This window comes from Trichosurus vulpecula, chromosome 7 (assembly GCF_011100635.1).
Source record: "Trichosurus vulpecula isolate mTriVul1 chromosome 7, mTriVul1.pri, whole genome shotgun sequence".
NCBI classification, from domain to species: Eukaryota; Metazoa; Chordata; class Mammalia; order Diprotodontia; family Phalangeridae; genus Trichosurus; species Trichosurus vulpecula.
The window spans coordinates 160,882,654-160,901,325 of NC_050579.1; the positions used below are offsets into that span (position 1 = coordinate 160,882,654).

The following is an 18,672-nucleotide window of genomic DNA, read 5'->3' on the forward strand; positions in this document are numbered from 1 at the left end:
GAACTCAAGAAAATGAATACTTATACTCTATATAGTGTACCACCTAGTTGCCCAGTTTAAAGCTATCACAGCTTTAAGTCACACTAAGACTTTTAGGATAGCCTGTACAACTCCCTGAATGAAAAGCTGATTAAGACTTTAAAACTCCAGAGTAAGAAACAACAAAAGGTATTTCCTACCCAGAGAAAGACCTACAAGTCCTAAGCTTCATCCCAACAAGATACTACTACTTACACAAGAGTGATGGAAATGTGAAGAATAGTAAAGACATAATGGGCTTCTACCTTAGTGGAGCAAGGCAGTAGTTAAGGAAGCATATGACCAAAAAGGTAATTAATTATTATTAAATCATGTAAAATTTGCTTTACTCACAACCTTTCTCTCTCTTAACAAAAGGTAAACCACCAAAAAATGAAAAATGGTATGGGCCATCAGTCACAACTGCTCTATTATTTGGTTTTAATCTGATTTATATGAAAGGCACTATTTGGATTGGTGGGTGGGGAGGGCAATGTTTGGTTGGAAGTGAATTAAACTGAAATAAAATATATTAAAATATTTTCCAGACATAGTGTATTCAATTATTAACTCCAAGTTCCATAGCTTTTAAAAAATCATGCCCATGTAAAACTCACAGTGAAGAAAGAAACCGAGAAAAACAAAATGTAGGAAAAAATCAGTAAGACTTTTAATCTGATTCTTAGCTTTCTAAAAGCAGAGTATGGTTGTTGACTGAAGGGGATTACATGAAAGCAGAGGCTTTTTCTGAGTTAAATACAGTCTGTGGTCTAGCATGTCACCTTATAGGCTGATCCATGCAATGAAATCAGTTTTATTTTTTAAAAAAAGTATGAAAGAGACTAAAGAGAACAACCGTACACAGATGAAGGAGACATCTGCTTCTCCATCAGATATGCAGATAATAAATAATGAACACAGCACAGAATTGAACAGATAAGATCATGCTGGATCACATTCTGCAAAGAACACAGCCTTCCAATAATACAAAGTTATGCTCTACCACTGAAGCCGATCTTTTAAATATTAACATTATCCAAGGGAAACTGTTTGGATTTTAATCCTAGGACATCACTGTCTCAAAAGAATCAAATTTGCAGGTGACACAAAGGGCAATGGAAAGATGCTTGGTGAGCTTAAGTGGGTTTCAGGCTACTACCAGTGATTTATGTGCAAGAAATAATATGGAGGACACACAAGAGAATGAGGAAATAGGCTGGCTGTGTTTCAAGAGTGAGGGATGAAAGGAAGGCAAATCAAATGCTATTTAGATATCCATGAAATAAATAGCAAAAGAACCAGAGTGAGGTTTCTGGCATTTTGAGTAGATGTTCTATGGGGAATTTACAAAACAAAAGAAAAAAAAACAACACAGATAAGAATCACCCACAATTAACTATAAAGGACATATGAAGAAAGATGCTATCTGCATCCAGAGAAAGAACTGATAAGTAGAAGGATGTATAGAATAATACACCTATTTGTGTCTAATGGTGGCGGGGAGGGTGGGAGAAGGAGAGATGGAGAAAGAAAAAAACTAATTTACATGATAAACTTGGTTGTATATTTAAAAGGAATAGCAAGACATAGTAGATTTGCAGTTTCATGTGCAATCATCTTTTTTAATCATACTATGTTATAGGAAGGAAGGAAATTTTTAAAAAATCACTCACAATGAGAATAGATAGACTCTAGTGACTATGTTAGGGAGCTCATGGAACCAAAGTTTTCAAGTGAGAAGTAGGCAAAAAAAAATTAAACATGCTAGAACATTTCATTAAAACAATAATTTTTAAAATGCAGGTGTTTTACTTACACTCCACTTAATACATTAATAGACTGTGTCTTCACTCCATAGCCAGTGTCCTTTAAATTGGCAACAATTCCTAACACATCAATATTCGAACCTTTGGTTCCAAAGTTTCTTTCGCTATACATTATCATGTGGGCATTTGAAAAATCCTGTTAAAAAAAAAATGAAGAACCAAAAGGTTGAAAGATTTATATTTATAATTTAATAAGAGTGTTCAAGTATTGACTATCAGTTTTTCTTTGAACTTACACCTAATATAGGCCGTAAAGACTTCAGTTCTCCATCATAGCCACCCCAATCTTGCCATTCCTTGTATTCACCTTCTTCTAGCAAATATTGATGTCCTGTAAATCCTGGTTTCTCAAAAGCAACCCAACTACAAGAGAAAAACCAGTAAGTTGTTTTTTAGATTTTTTTTGCAAATTTTTATTCTATTTTCAATAACAAAAATAATTTTAATTTTTTTCCCCAAATTTTTATTCACTTTCAACAACTAATAAAAATTGTAAGACAAAGACAGATTCATGAGTTGTAGCTATGGGTCTTCTGCTCTAAAATGAAAGAAGATACAATAAATAACAAGGAAATATATGTCAGGATTTCCTTGAGGTAGCTATAAGCCAGTAAGATGTATGCATTTAACAAGAAGAACTAAATGAAAAGAGCTTTATATCAAGTCAAGAAGGAAAAACAATTTCATATAATGGAGTTCTTGAAAAGGTTAATAAAAATAAGCCATTTGAGATCATATTTATAAACAATGGAAGGTTCAACTGTATAATTCAAAATTAAATGGGAAAAACTGTAACAATCCAAAGACAATCTAAAAAAAAAAATCTTCCTTCACTATGTCCATTCATAATTTGGTTGGACTATGGTACTAATTAAGCCAAGAAGATAGATTTGATTTTGTAATAGGACAGTGATTGTTGCTTTGTTTATTCCAACCCTACTCCCACTCTGACAGCCCAAAAGTCATCTTAGATGTGTGCTGCTGGCAGTGGACGACGACTAGGGGCACAAATCTGCTATGCTGCTGTGTCTCTAGCACCACTTTTGCATACAAAGGAATTTATTAGGGAAAAAATGATACTAATGATTCTTTCCACTTACATGCCTCCTAGAACTTTTATAGACCCTACTGATTTCAATAGCAAATTATCTTCACCAGCTTCTTCCGTTTCATCTCCTTCTATGATGAAATCAGACATTTCTGTTTCTAGTTCCATACATTTTCCTTCAAAAAAAGGCTTTTCATAAATAATAACCTATAGCAGAAATGAAACATGCCATCAATTTGTAAGAACACATATGGCCAGACAACTCAGTATTAAAACAACCAGTTTAAAAATGTTTATAACTATCACCACCAAATTAATGCCTTCTGTCATACTTTACTAAGTTTACGAAATTAACTCAAGTTTAAAAAATATTTTTACGTGTAATTGGGGAAAAAATAAAATATCATTCTAAAAAATTAACTCAAATATGGCATTCTGTGAGAGGCATTGTGGCACAGGGGATAAAGAGACAGCCCCAGAGAAAGGATATTCACCTCTGACCCTTCTATCTATGTGACCCTAGGCAAGTCCCTTAAAGGCAACTAGGTGATACAGTGGACAGTACACTGGAACCAGGAAGTCAAGAAGAGCTAAGTTCAAATCTTGACTCAGACACTTATTAGCTGCATGACTCTGGGTACTCCCTTAATCTCTTCCTGAATGTAGTACCATTATCACAGGATTGTTGTGAGCATCAAATGAGATTATATTGTAAAGTGCTTAGCACGATGCCTAGCACATAGTAAGATCTATACAAACATTAGCTATTATTATTATTGACCCAGGCTCAAGTGCCACCTTTGACACTTCTTGGCTGTCAAACCAACCTCAGGAAAAGTCACTTAATCTCTCAGTGCCCGCAGGTAGCTCTTTCTCTAAAAATATACTACAGATGAGTGGACAATCTGCATTAAGGTAAGTGGTTTCCATTCTAGGAGTTCCCTATGTTGGTAACATCACAGGCCTAGACCTACTCTTATTCCTGCCCCCAACTCCCAAAAAAAGAGACAATTGAATGTATAACTTTTTTTTTTTTTACCTTTGGATCTGCAGGAAATTCAACTTTGCGACCACCCTGAAAAAAAGACAAAGATCCATCATTCTTTTGGGAGCCGTGTGACAAAACATTAAGATCAACAGACTTGAGAATCAAAAAACTTAGTCTTGAATTCTGACTATGACAAGAGCTGTATAGTTTTGAGAATTGTCCCCAAGTTCATACGAGTCAGGGTAACCAATCCCCTCCCCCACTCCCATCACAATGTACCTTAAACCAAACACTATAAGAGATTAGAGCCTTTTTACAATGGTTGAATGGATGACAGACATACTGCTGGACAAACACTCATAAAAGGACGACTAAAAACATTCTGGAGAACGAATCCAGCAAGTAAAACATTAAAAGCAGTATCAGGTAGGACAAAGAACACCAGTCTGGAAGTCAAGGAGACCGAAGATCTGACCTTAGCTCACTCTGTAAATTGAGATAGCTGAACAAGATAATCTCTACGGTCTCTTCAAACAACAGTGTTGTACAATTCTAGAAATAAGGTTACAAAGGAATTCTAGAAAGAAGGTTAACCAAGTATAAATTTCAATCAAACAGAAAGTCTACGGTATTCTTAAAAGTACAGGGTGTCTCCAACAACCTTCGTTCAGTTTTAAGCTGCTAAAGCTTAAAACTAAGACCTCTGGACACACCCTATACATCTCTGATGGCCCTTTAAAAAAAAAAAAAAGAGTACAGCCAACTGGGTTCAAATGCAAAATATGAGGTGTGGGTTATTAAGCAACCTAATTGGTTTTTAAAAACATGCTCATTTGAGTTCAAATCTGGCCTCAGACACTTGACACACTTACTAGCTGTGTGACCTTGGGCAAGTCACTTAACTTCAATTGCCCAGCCTTACCCCCTCCAATCAGGCACTGTCTCTTTCAAAGAAGTCCCCTTGGAAGGCAGCTATAAGCTTATTCCAATAATGCTGTAGTTGCTCTTAAGTATTTTTTGAAACTCCCCCTTTGGAACTGCATTCAGAACCTGAAACACCCATAATCCTGTAAATATCCTTTGAGATATGGACTTGGTCAGAGCCAAATGTCATTTGGAGCCCAAGCCTGATGAATGATATGATTGACTCACGCTGTGTAATTACATTTTTGGTTAAAAGTGAGTAACATAAGGTAAGGGGGGGAGGGTGTCTTTGAAAGCAATTCGAAAAGATTAGTTTCACTTCCTTTTTTTTTTTTAATAAGGCGAAAGGCAATTGGGATTAAGTGACTTGCCCAAGGTCACACAGCTAGTTAAGTGTATCAAGTGTCTGAGGGTGGATTTGAACTCAGATCCTCCTGACTCCAGGGCCAGTGGCTCTACTCACTGAGCCTCCTAGCTGCCTCCAAAAGATTAGTTTCAAAAAAGATTTTAAGCAATTTAATTACATCATTGGAATATGTATATAGCCATCCAAGGTGACCACTTTGAAGGTCAATGCTTATTTGCATACATGAATTCTGTCTAGTATGTCTCTTTTGAAAATCCTTTCTGTTATTAAAAATCCTTTCTGTTATAGTCATGTCATGTTAGTAATATCAAATCTATCAAAGGAATCCTTTCCCTTGGAATACTATCAGTTTACCATTTTCAGGGGTCTCATTGATCCAATGTATGCTTCTTCTGTGTCCCAGAAGGATAAATCAGGATATTCACCCGGCTCAAGGACAAAAGGAATACCCTGAAAACCAGGTTCTTCATAAACCAGCCATCTAAATAAGCACCCAAAAAACGGCAGAAATTAAAATGCATCGTTATTTGAATATGCAGGCCTCCCTGGAAAAACAAGGCTTAGTCAGACGGGTAATCAATAAGTAGAAAGAAAAATAAACTCAATGTAGCAAATCAGGATTTGATTTAATTTTTTTTAAATTAGACCTGTGATTTTACTAGCACAGGCAGCTTTTGGTGAAGAATTTCCCCTATCAATACAGGTTAACACCTGCTCTAAACACACTTAGATTGAAGGTCTGGTCACACATCTCAGTGTGAGGATTCTCTGACCCCTACCTGGTCTTTTCAGATGCCCTTTGTTCTTCCAGGTTCTAGCTATGGTTTGAAAAGCTGAGGTTGCCATAGAAACGGGCCATAACAAGACTTCCATTATCGTTGAGATCAAAGTTTATTAACTTTTTTGTGTGTCATAGACCCGTTAGACAGTCAAGTGAAACCTGTGGAATTCTTCTCAAAATTATGGGGTTTTTTTTAACGCATAAAACAAAATGCACAGGATTACAAAGGAAATCAATTATACCAAGATATTGTTTTAAAAACTTTAAGATTTCAGACCTCCTCTTAAGAGTCCTTGATTAGTAGTCACAGTCACACACACACACACACACACACACACACACACACACACACATATATATCTACTTAGAATTAGGAGAATCCACTGTGGGCTCATCCAGTTTTCCTGGTAACTTCTAAAACAAACTGCATGGTTTTGTGTCCTCCCCCTTTCTAGGCTTCCTTTCCACTGCCATGGCCCAAGGGCGCTCTTTTTTTTCTGGCTTTTTTTGTCAACATACATTTTGGTGACTCAGTAACTTGTTATCAATTCATGGACTTGCAAGCAGAATCCCGCTAAAGTGCTGTCAGTAAAAGAAGGAAAGGCAGGATGGGAAGGAGTAACGTTGGAAGCTATGGGAAGAAAGAGGGGGAAAAGAAACAGAAAACCTAGAGAAACCCCACTTTGAAATACTGCTTCTCTAATCCCATTTGCTTGGCTATTTTAACAAAATCATTTTAAAAGGTACACACCTAAACCACAAGAAAACATAATCCAAGGGTACAGTCTCTTGCAGTATCCTTAAGTTCTGTTAGCCTTGCTCTGTCTCATGACAGACAAGATCTAAGGTTGTAACCCCAACCTACATTATCTTGTGATTAGCACAAAAGCCATGCTTTTAGTGCCCCAGAAATTATTGTTAAACTATAAGAGGTCTTAATAACATAGAAGCATCCCACTGTCACTGATACAATGAGATGTCTGGTTTAGTATAACTGCTTCTAACAAATTTATCAGAAATGGCATGGCCAAATTTCTCTGACAGCATAACCTACAAATGAAGGACTCCTAGATTTTTACCCCTAGGAAACTCTTTTCTTCCTACCTCAAATTCCAAGGGCAAAAGTTTTTTAATTTTTTAATTTCTGATGAGGTTTGTGGTTTCCATGCAAAAGCTAAGAACTATTAACAGTTAGTGTGAGGTAGTGGACACAGAGCAGGCCTGGGGAAGGAAGCCACATCCTGGCTGGTAGCCCCTGGGCAGGCCCCAACCTCTCTGTGCCCCAGGCTGTTCCAGAAATTGCTAAGCAATCACTCATTTGTACATCTGCACTCATAAAGGGAGTCTCTCACTGAAAGCTCTCTACCACAAAATAAACAAATGAGTCAGAAGGAGAGCAAAAATCATTAGGAATTATTGTTATCCAAAATTAATCTGGAGTCTGAAAATACTTTTTTTTCAAAGTGCCTTCTCAGTGTACTTGTACCTTCTCACCAAAGCTTGCTAGGTGCTAATGTAAAAAGACATTTTTAGACAGAAGTCCAACCCTGGGTGGATTTTGGAATCTGAAAACTGATATTTTAAGCATGATTCACTTTTCTGTTCTGACATGATTTGCTAATCACAATCCAAGCAAGGAAAAAACAAGTATCTTAGAGTACTGTTTTAATTAGTCTCATGATGCATTGTTTTTGGGTATGGGGTTATGACAGGCAGTGTTTTATGGTGGAGAGAAGGATGTCCTAGGAGCCAGGAAGAAGGTCTGAGTTCAAATCTTGCCCCTGATAGACACTAGCTGTGTGACCCTGGCCAAGTCACTTAACACCTCAGTGTTCCAGGCAACTTCCTAGGACTACCAATCTCAGGGCAAACGTCAACCTGCATTGGTTTCCTTACGTGGGAGTTCTCTATGCCAAAGAATTCACAGGTTCATTCCCCATCTCTGTCTTAGAAGACTTACTTTTGACTACTTCATAATATAAGATATATCTGTAAATCAATAAGCTTTAAAACAGAGGCAGTAGGAATAATTGTGTATCAGGTACTTCTATACCCGAATGAGTTTTGCCAAGAAGACATTCCAAATGGCAATTCCATGTGAGTAAAAGCACATTCAGGATTAGTAAATAAACTGCACAAGAAATATGATTTCATTATTTTATAGTTACAGCTCCTTAATTTTAAGTGAAAACAGGACTTCCTAGCTTGGCCAGGCTATCTTATTCACCAGTTTTGTCTCTAAACAACCTTTGGCTGTATCCAAAAATATAAACCCACGCATAGATAATGAGGGTTTGTTTCCAATGAGATTTATTCAAGAGAATGTGGCCTAGGCCCAGCAGGCAATTCCAAAAGAGGAAGAGTTCCAAAATGATTCAGAACAGTGGTAACTCCAAAGGGTACAAAAGCCTACTGGGATGCAAAGGATCAGGCATGTTAAAAATCAATTCAGTGATACACCTCATATAATTCAGTGCAGAAGAAATGGAATGATACAAAATCATATTAAAATTTTCTCTACAAAATAAGTTCTATGTTTTGTCAAGATAAAATAATTCAAATTCATATGGAGCATCTCTCATCTTGCTGGATAGTTTTATAGGGACAGTGTAACACAGAGCATTGTAGAACTGGCATGAGAATTGAGGCAGCTAGCCGACCTACTCTACTGATCTGTATTTGGACAAGTGACTCCACCTCTCTAGGTCTCAGTTTCCTTATTTGTAAAATAAGGGGATTGGACTAGACACACTTTAAAGTTCTAATTTTTATATCCAGTGGTCCTGTACATAAAAAGGAATGTTTACCCAATAATAGAATGCTGTCACAACAGGTGAAGAATGTAAGATAGGATGATAAGATATGGGCTTAGAATAAAAGTTTTTTTCAAAAAAAAAAACTACATTCAGTTATAAATGAAATGGAAATTGAGTTAGGTAAATTGTGATTTCCCCCAGACAACTGGGCTAGACTATTAATAACTTCATTTCTTAAAACACTGGACTGGGACTATCAAACCTTGGAAAACTATCTCTCAATGGTAGCAACACAGGGGGTTTCTCATCAGGCAAGGCCAATCAAACATCAAAAATCAAAATGAGGTCTACTAAATTGTCAACAATTTAAAGGCATCTAGATTTTCCTTAAAGATCTGCCAGAGTCAGGGGAGATTTGGCACAGTCAGGGGACATATTTATGAAAGGTAATGTGGCATTGCAGACAAGTGATGGCCTTGGACCTAGGAAGACTTAAATTCAAATCCTGCCCCTGACTCAGACTGGCTGCATGACCGGTTAAGACCCTTAACTTCTCAATGCTCAAGGCAACTCCCTCAGACTTTTGCAGAGCAGAGTGACAACCTGCCCTGGTAAAGGGAATTCCATTAGCTGGGGAATGAATGAATGCATAAATGAATGACAGGATGAGAACAATCAGCCCCAACTCTATTTCCTTAAGTCAGCAAGAGCAGAAAAACTTAAACTGGTCAAAGTGCTGACTAAGGTTCTCTCAATTTTTTATAACAGATACAGGGAACAATGAGAAAGAAGTAGAAACTGCCTTAGAGCAATATTAAGCAGTTATGTGTGTCAGAGGTAACCCTATGTCAAGAACAAAGGTGTGGTCCTTGTATGTCAGTGACACTGGCCCATGCTCTACTCACATTTTGGGGATCAAAAGGGAAACAGAACTAAGCAAGAGGAACAAAAGCATGTTAGGGTACCTCGGGAGCCTCAGTTTAGCTAATAAAGTCAAAGAGACTATTCTACACTGCACTAACCCTAGCCACCCATGGGTGCCTCATCCCTCTTTTAAGGTTGAAATGATAGTACAGTACCTACCTCCTCCATAAAGCCTTTTCTTATCCACCCAAGTGAAAGGGGATCTCTCTCTTTTTTGATCTCTTAGCACTGCTATGCCTATTCACTGATATTATTATTGGTACTGTATTTATTTGTGTGGCTATCTTATCACACCTACGACAACTATTGCTCCTGCTGCCACTACCCCTACCATAGTTAGAATTTATACAGCATCTACTATGTGCCAAGTGCTTTAGAGGTGTTATCTCATTTGAGTCTCACAACAACCCCTGGGGGGGAGGGGCTATGTTTATCCCGATTTTGCAGTTGATGAAACTGAGGCTGCATGGTGGAGAGAAGAGATAGCAGCTAAATGGCTTGCCCAAGGTTACGCAGCTAACACCTGCACCACCTAAATGTCTCATATAAAGTTAATTACCAACTAGGTTATAAATTCCTTAAAAGTAAGGGTCATGTTTTATTTGCTCTTCATAAAGAAAATTCAATTCCTGTCATAATGAATCACATTTGGGGGGGGGAGGGGCGAGTCCACACCTGTGATTTCATTGGTGAGGAAAATTCCCTGTTGCAATGTAAATCCCCAACTGCTTTGAACCTCACAAATCTTAAAAGAGTGGCTTGGGGGACTGAGGTCACCTAGTGCCCAGGGTCACACAGTCAGTACATGTCAGAGGCAGAATTTGAACTCAGGTCTTCTTCATTATGAGTTCGCTGTTGTTGTTGAGTCATTTTTCAATTGTGTCTGCCTCTTCGTGACCCCATTTGCGGTTTTCTTGGCAAAGACACTGAAGAGGTTTACCATTTCCTTCTCCAGATCATTTTACAGATGAGAAAACTGAGGCAAACAGGGTTGAGTGACTTGCCCAGGGTCACACAGGCAGAAGTATCTGTGGCTGGATTTGAACTCAGGAGGGTAAGTCTTCCTGATTCCAGGCCTGGCACTCTATCTAATGTATCACTTAGTTGCCCCTAAGTCTAAGGCTAGCTCACTAACCACTATGCTTCTTTACCTTTACGTAGGAGGCATGTAAAGAATATCTGTTAATTGACTGAAATGTATGATATGAAGAACTTTTACTTTATGGGATCAAAATGTTTCCCAACTCACCTCCAGACATAAAAGTGAACTCTGCCTCCTCAAATTCCTCCCAGTACTTGGCCCACTTCTCCTTTGCCCCATCACATTCTGTCTTTTTTGGGTGAGGGGACAATGTGGAAGAGGGCCTGGACCCTTGATTTCAACTGTGTGAATTCTCTGCATTCGTATCACTAAAGACTAGTCTCTGATACTCGGATTTCAACCACTCTATTCCTTATGGAAAAGTCCAGTGATAACTATTCCCTGTGACACAGAGATGATGTAATCAAAGTACAGAATGAGAGACACTCTCTGATGTGGCAAATAAGTGGATTTGTTTTGCTTGATTATTCACTCTTATTTGCTACAAGGATTTTGTCTATTTTTATCAGGAGGTAGGATTGAGAGAAGGGGGAAGGAGAAAGTTAATAGTAATGTTACCAAAAAAAGAAGAAAAGAGGGTTATGAAGCATTTTTTAAATGCAAAGAAAAGAAGGGAGTTCAGAAGGAAAATAAGCAAGTCAGCTTTGAAAATAACATTAAATGTTATATATTCACGTATACATATATATTCATGCATATATACATACAGGCACACATATGTAATAGAAATTTGTGGTTTCACATATAATCCTCCTTCTCTATTCCACTAAGTATATAGAGATGTTCCTTTTTTAGTGTTTAATTCAGAATAAAAAATAAAATGTAATTAATTTTTAATCAAAAAACAAAAGCACATAAGAAAAGGAGTTTTTCTTTCCTCCAATATACTATGAAGCTAATACATAAACTATGATATTTTATGAGCACTATATGCCAAATTTCTGGAATTTTCTAACTTCTCAAATGACAACTTTAATCAACAATCACTTTAAAAATAAAGGGAATGCAAATCAAAGGTGTGAATTTTTGTTACAACTTCACCAGAGTTCCTTTCAAAACACAGTCACAAACAGAGACATACACACAAAATCACTTTTAATCAGGAATGCACTTAAAATTAAATACTTACGTGCCCCAATGCACTTTAATAGAACATGTCTTCTGCAATGCCCCGTACATCTGCATTTCTTCAGTATCATCAAAGTAGGAATTTACAAGTCCCAACCCTTCTGGCTCTGTATACAAGTCAATTTGACTAATTCTGTAATCCTGGAAATACATATATTCATATGTAATCATAATCATACTTTCTAATTGTACTACAAATTTATTTTTTAAAAGATAGCAACTAATTAAAATAAGGATTAAAAAGATAACATTTGAGTAAAAGTGTAAAGTATAAAAACTTTTAAAATTTTATATTACCAGTATTATCTATTCTACCTTGTGTAATCCTCTCCATTCCTTGTTCAGTCATTAACTCTTCATCTATCCCTAGATCTGAAAGGTATTTTTTTGCTCCTCCAGTTTGTTTATGATTTCCCATTTATATGTAGGTATGTATCCATTTGGAGCTTATTGTAGTATTGTATGTGAAGTTTTGGCCTAAAACAAATTCGTGCCAGAACACACACACACACACACACACACACACACACACACACACGCACGCACACACACACGGATTTCCAGCAAGTGTTTGCCACTGTCACTCTCTTGTTTTAAATGCTGTGTCCAAGCTGCAGTCAGTATCTGTGCATCAGTGGGGCCTGAGCAACTGCTTCACTCACATGTCAAAGAAGCCACATACAGCTCAGGGAGGCAGGTCAGATTTTTCAGGGCTTATATTCTATTGGGATTATGGGAAGGGGAGCATAAGGAACCCACATTAAGGGGGCTTTCCTTTCACCAAGAAGCCCACATCTTTGCTCTTTGGCAATCACATGCCCTTTGCCTACAAAGTACCCTCCAAGACACTCATAAACATCTCTGTTAACAAGACTTGGAATTTTTATTTTTCCAAATAAAAGACAACATTAATTGTTTTATTGAAAAGAGATCATATATATGCTGATGTACTGATAAGATGTTAAAACTGTAATAAATTCTAAGGTTACTCCTAAGGAAAGATCAAGAAATTTCATTCCAAAGATCAAGATATTTCACTCAATCTTTAAAGTAGTCTCAAAAATTCAGATCTAAATTTACAGGAAATCTTAAATCTAAATTAGCAAGATGATTTACGGATCCCTTACATCTGACATTCTTAATACCAGAGGTAGCCAAAGCAAGCAGTACACAAACAAGAAATCAACAAAATTTTGTTTTCATGGAACAGTTAAAGACAAAGTATTTTTGCAAAAATAAATATCATGGAGGATGGAAAAATAAATTGACTACTGGTAAGAATTTTATTATTTAAAAAAAGTCTATTCACTGAGAATAGAAATAGAAATGTTCCCTTCACATTCCTTAATTAGAATGTACAAATATTTGACAAAAAAAATTACATATAAGTTTCAAAAGAATAATCCAAAGCAAGGGCAGCTCAGTGGCACAGTGGATAGAGCACTTGCCCTGGAGTTAGGAAGGTCCTGAGTTCAAATCTGTCCTCAGACACTTACCAGCTGTGTGACCCTGGGTAAGTCATTTAACCCTGATTGCCTCAAAAAAACAAAAAGAAAAAACAATCCAAAATTTCATCCCTCACTTTTGTTCAATATAGAAGTGGAAGACAGTGTATTAGAACTGGAGGTGATCTGGCTTTGAGTTCAGGCCCTGACACTTACTAGTTGTGTAACCCTCAGGCAAATCACTTAAACTCTCTGATCCTCAGTCTCCATATCTGTAAAATGGAGATAATTCTGCAATGCCTACCTCATAGGGTTGTTGCACACAAACAGTTATGTAAACCTTAAAGGACTGTGTAAATGTGAGCTGCTAATATCAACATGGAAATTTTCCTTAAAATTGGATTCTACTCTAACTTACCTTTATCACATGTCTAATTGAACCAATCACCAGGGGCTTAGCAGATTTGTTCTCCTCATTTTCTGTTGAAATATCTTCCACTCCCCAGGGATCACACAGCTCCAATTCTCCTTCTTCAAGAGGAACTGAGTTCCCTTCAAAATTTGGTTTCTCATACAAAATCCAGCTAAAGAAGAAAGGCACAGTACTCTCTGTTATCCTACGGGAATGTATTAGATAATGAGAGACTGGCATTTATAGCATACATCGATACCATCTTTTGAACAGTTAGAATGGTATAATATTTATGATTGAACAAGAAGCATAATAGAGTGCATAGAACACTGGCCTTGTAGTCAGGAAGACCTAGGTTCATTTCCTTGGCTGTGTGACCCTGGAGAAGTCACTGAACCTCTGAGGCTCCTTAAAAACTTAAGAATATAAATAACAGAATATTTGCTGATCTGAATTGCTAGAAGGAAGCTTCCTCTGGAAGAGTGAAGAAATGAAAGAACAAATACATTCCTATATATGACACCCAAACTTAGCTGATGCTAAAACTTAATTTCTGATGATTCACAATGTGCTTCAGGAACGTAGGATGCATTAGGACACCCTTAAAGGATGTAAGTTCTTTGTGAAAGCAAAGACTTTCAATTATGGCTTTGTATATCCAGAACCTAAGACAGTTGCTAGCATACAATACTTATTGATTGACTGAGGTTATCATGAGAACACCGTAAAGTTACTAATCTACTGCACATGGGCCAGATAATACAGATGTGCAATTAACAGGGAGCCAAATAAAGCTATCTTTTCTTCTTTTGGATACATGCAGACATATATACTACGTGTTGGGCTCTAATATTTCCACTTTTCAGAAACATTATCGTTTAGTTTATAAAACACTAAGAAAAATAAGTCTGATTAATTTCTAGCTGAAACACTAAATGATACTGTTAAATGAAATGCTGGTGATGTTTTCTGTACTAACATAGGGAAACAGCATCAACAGCTAAAAAAGGAAAACACAGAATGTAAATTATATTAAAAACAACAAAAAACTTAATAGAAAACATAGTTAGTTAGCTATGTGATTAGACACATTTCTGTTGTCCTAAATCAGGGACAAAGGACAATGATGCTTTTCCTTAAGAGACCTATGTTTTAGTTATGAGGCTCCAATTCACATCCATCACATGGGCAAAATTGACAAAAAAGGAAAATAATAAATGCTGGAAAGGATGTGGACAAACAGGTCCACTAACGGACTGCTGGCAGAGCTGTAATCAAATCTAGCCCTTCTGGAAAGCAATTAGAATCACGCCAAAAGTTATTAAACTGTGCAAACCCTTCAACCCACTGATAACACTACTAGGTCTATACCCCCAAAAGATCAAATAAAAAAGAAAAGGACTCATATGTACAAAAATATTCATAGCAGCCCTTTTTTTAACAGCAAAGAATTGGAAACTATAGGGTTGCCCATCAATTAGGGAATGGCTGAACACTTTATGGTGCAGGAATGCGATGGAATACTATTGTGCTGTGAAAATTGCTGAAGGGGATGATTTTGGAGGAACCTGAGATTTGTATGAACTGATGCAAAGTGGAATGATCAGAACCAGAAGAACAATTTATACAGTAACATTACCATAAAGCCAAGACTTTGGAACTCAGATCAATGAAATTATCAACCATAATTCCAAAGGACTGATGAAACATTCTACCCACCTACTGACAGGGAAGTGATTGACTCAGAGTACATACTGAGAGGGGTTTTTTGGACATGTTCAATTGGGGAATTTGTTTTGATATACTATACATACATACATACATATATATATATGTATGTATATATATATTTCTTCAAAGGCTTTATTTTCTGTATTTCTCAATATGGGGCAAGGGTAAGGGACAGGTAAGATGAACATAAAATGGATTTTCATTGACAAAAACAAAAATTTTGTTTAAAAAATGGCTACATTTATACTTCCCTTTTGTCAGAAAAGCAGGGTACAACTGTGGCAGAATGTTACCTACATTTTTAAAAGCAGTGACTCTATGGAGAGCTTTTGTTCTCTTTTTCTTTGTTACATGGAGGCAGGGACAGTGGATTGATTAGGATTAATCATAAGGGGAAGAAAAGGGAATATTTCTAAAATCGAACGAGTTAAAAACAAAAAGCTTTAATAAAACTTATTTTTTTTAAATGAAGCTATTTCTGAAATATAACATAAATGTAAATACTACCTACATATATTAAAGAGATAGCAAATAAAATATCTTAGCCATTTCAAATGGAAAAAAGCAAATCAGAAAATAGCTAAAGTGATGCTTCAAACAGGCTCACCAATAGCAACAAAGGATGAGTATTTACGCCAGAAAATTAGCTGGATCTTTTTTAAACTTCCTTTTCTTCATTCAATTACTTGCACATTTCCTCAAGGAGAGTGGACTGGAAAAACATGTGTAGGCTGACAAAGTTTTTCCTCCCTCAAGGTTGTTTTAAAGTTTCATTAAAAAAAACTAGGTCTGAAAAATGAAAACTAACTTTTCTTGGAAAAGATAGCAAGTAAAATAAGATTTTAAAACAATCTCTTTCATAGGGTAGCTAGGTGGCACAGTGGATAGAATGCCCCAGGCCTGGAGTCAGGAAGACTCATCTTCCTGAGTTCAAAACTAACCTCAGACCTTTACAAGCATGTGACCCTGGGCAAGTCACTTAATCCTGTTTGCCTCAGTTTCCTCATCTGTAAAATGACCTGGAGAAAGAAATGGCAAACCATTCCAGTATCTTTGCCAAAAAAAAAAAACAAACCCCAAATGGGGTCACAAAGATTCAGACGCAACTGAAATGACTGAACAACAACTTGGTGTTTCAGCATAGAACAAACCCAGATAAACCATATTTTCTTTCCCAGCATACCTAATATAACTGCATGGCTCAATTATAAACAACGTATGGATATACAACTGGGTATGAATAAAATACTATTTTGTTGATCAAAATAATCTTAAATATTCACTGAACAGCCATTTTCACCCCATATATGTTTTAAGGACATGACATTTATGATGATAAATTTCATCACAGAAAGAATAAGTAGAACCAGGAGGATTTTGTGAAATCATGAAATATTTTAGTTAATAGAGTCTTAGAAATTACATGGGTCAACCACCTTAGGGTTTTATAGATAGGGCATATGGAAAAAAAGGACAATAAAAACATAGATAGTCACAAAGAGTTTAAAACACCCTTTCTTACCATCCTCGAACTACTTTTACAACAATCACTGGTGACAAACTCCAAGAGGTACAATCAGGAACGTCACTGAACACTTCAAAGCAATCCCCACAGAAAGTGGGTTCACTATATATCACCACCTGTTAAGATAATCACAAAGGTATCAGGTTTCATTTGACATTATCAGACCATTAATCAGGGCAGGGAATAGATAATAGTATCTTACCTTTCCAGGTCGAGGATTGATTTTATTTTGCATGCTTGTTTTAAATATCTGGAATGAGGCGAATAAAAGAACAGGACAAATGGTCAGAATTTCATATAATTCTTTTTTCTTCCCATTAACTTTTCTACAAAGGAGTACAAATTTGTATTTACCTTATGCTGATTTTTAAAGATACACTCTTTCATCTCTTCTGTACCATGGTTCCTCACTTTTAGGTTCATACAATGGGATGGTTAAAAATGTTTCCATCTGACTAGCTACAGGTCAATGCTGTCAAACACATTTTCTCATTCACACTAGAAAATGATACGCCAGACTCTTTTTGGGTAACGAATACTTGGGAACTAGAAGGGTCTCTACTGATTGGGGAAATGGCTAAACAAACCATGGGATGTGAGTGTAATGAAATAAGAAGTATGAGAAATTCACAAAAATATGTGAAGACCTAGATGAACTGATGGAGGGTAAAATAAGCAAAATCAGAATAATATACATGAGTACAAAGATAAAAGGTCACTAAAAAGAACTATGGGTCTTGATTCTGGAGATCACTTAATGAAATCTAACTTCATTTCAGCAGAGTGACAGAGAACTTTTGGACAAAAGGTTGCATACATTATCACACCCTGTGGCTACCATATCAGTTGTTTTGTCCCAACCATTTTTGTTATTTTTATTGTTATGAAGGAGGGTGTAAGGCTGGACCAGGGACTGTATCTGGAAATGACTGATACAAAACCAATTTTTTTTTAATAAAGGGAAAAGAAAGAAAATGAAATATCAGATTCAGGTTTTGACTTTTTGTCCTGTTTATTTCTGCATTTCATCCAATATATAGGCTAATTCACTATATTGAATAGGCAATTAATATTTGTTAAATGACTAGATGTATGTTTGTAAAAAGCAATTATTTTTGCTGAATATGGAATCTCCTCATAAGATAAGAATGAAGAGATAACTCAATTTCCGTACTGTACTGAAAATAAAGCAACACTAAATTTCAAGCATATTGACAATATAGGTCAACCCGTAAGTCTTAGTGAAGTTTAAAAGCTTTAATAGCTAAACAATGCACTAAGACTTTTGGGATGCTTCGTATAATAGGAACCGCCATCATAGTATAGTAATAAAAAAGTATGGAACTTGGAGCCAAGAAACTTAGATTCAAATACCACCTAGGATATTTACTAGTTGTATGACCTCGGATAACACTCTTAACCTCTTACAGCCCCCGTGTCCTCCTCTGTACAATGTGTGTTTTTAGCTCACAGGAATCATCTCAAAACTCTCTATAAATGTGAATTAGTATTATCATGAGTTAGCTCCATCTAAATGACTGTCATTTCCAAGGTTCCTATCTTACCAGTCTGAATTACAACTGTCTTTCCTTCTCCTGAATGAAGTCTAACAGCATACAAGTGAACTACTAACTGTAATAAAATGTTGGCTAGCCCATTTCAAAACTGATGTTGCCTATGGTAAGACCCATAAAATG

The 18,672-nt window shown here is 36.5% G+C and overlaps 1 protein-coding gene across 1 annotated transcript in view; it reads right to left on the bottom strand.

The window, feature by feature from the left end:
* CRYBG1 (crystallin beta-gamma domain containing 1) overlaps positions 1-18,672 on the bottom strand; it is a 77,604-nt gene that overhangs the window by 41,634 nt on the left and 17,298 nt on the right. Inside the window, exons 3-11 of the mRNA XM_036765927.1 lie at positions 17,178-17,225; positions 16,973-17,091; positions 13,726-13,891; positions 11,864-12,003; positions 5,526-5,652; positions 3,932-3,967; positions 2,945-3,099; positions 2,081-2,207; positions 1,835-1,980 (exon numbers count right to left, since the gene is read on the bottom strand). Of these exons, the coding sequence (XP_036621822.1) occupies positions 1,835-1,980; positions 2,081-2,207; positions 2,945-3,099; positions 3,932-3,967; positions 5,526-5,652; positions 11,864-12,003; positions 13,726-13,891; positions 16,973-17,091; positions 17,178-17,225 (1,064 nt within the window). The remainder of the gene's footprint in view (positions 1-1,834; positions 1,981-2,080; positions 2,208-2,944; positions 3,100-3,931; positions 3,968-5,525; positions 5,653-11,863; positions 12,004-13,725; positions 13,892-16,972; positions 17,092-17,177; positions 17,226-18,672) is intronic.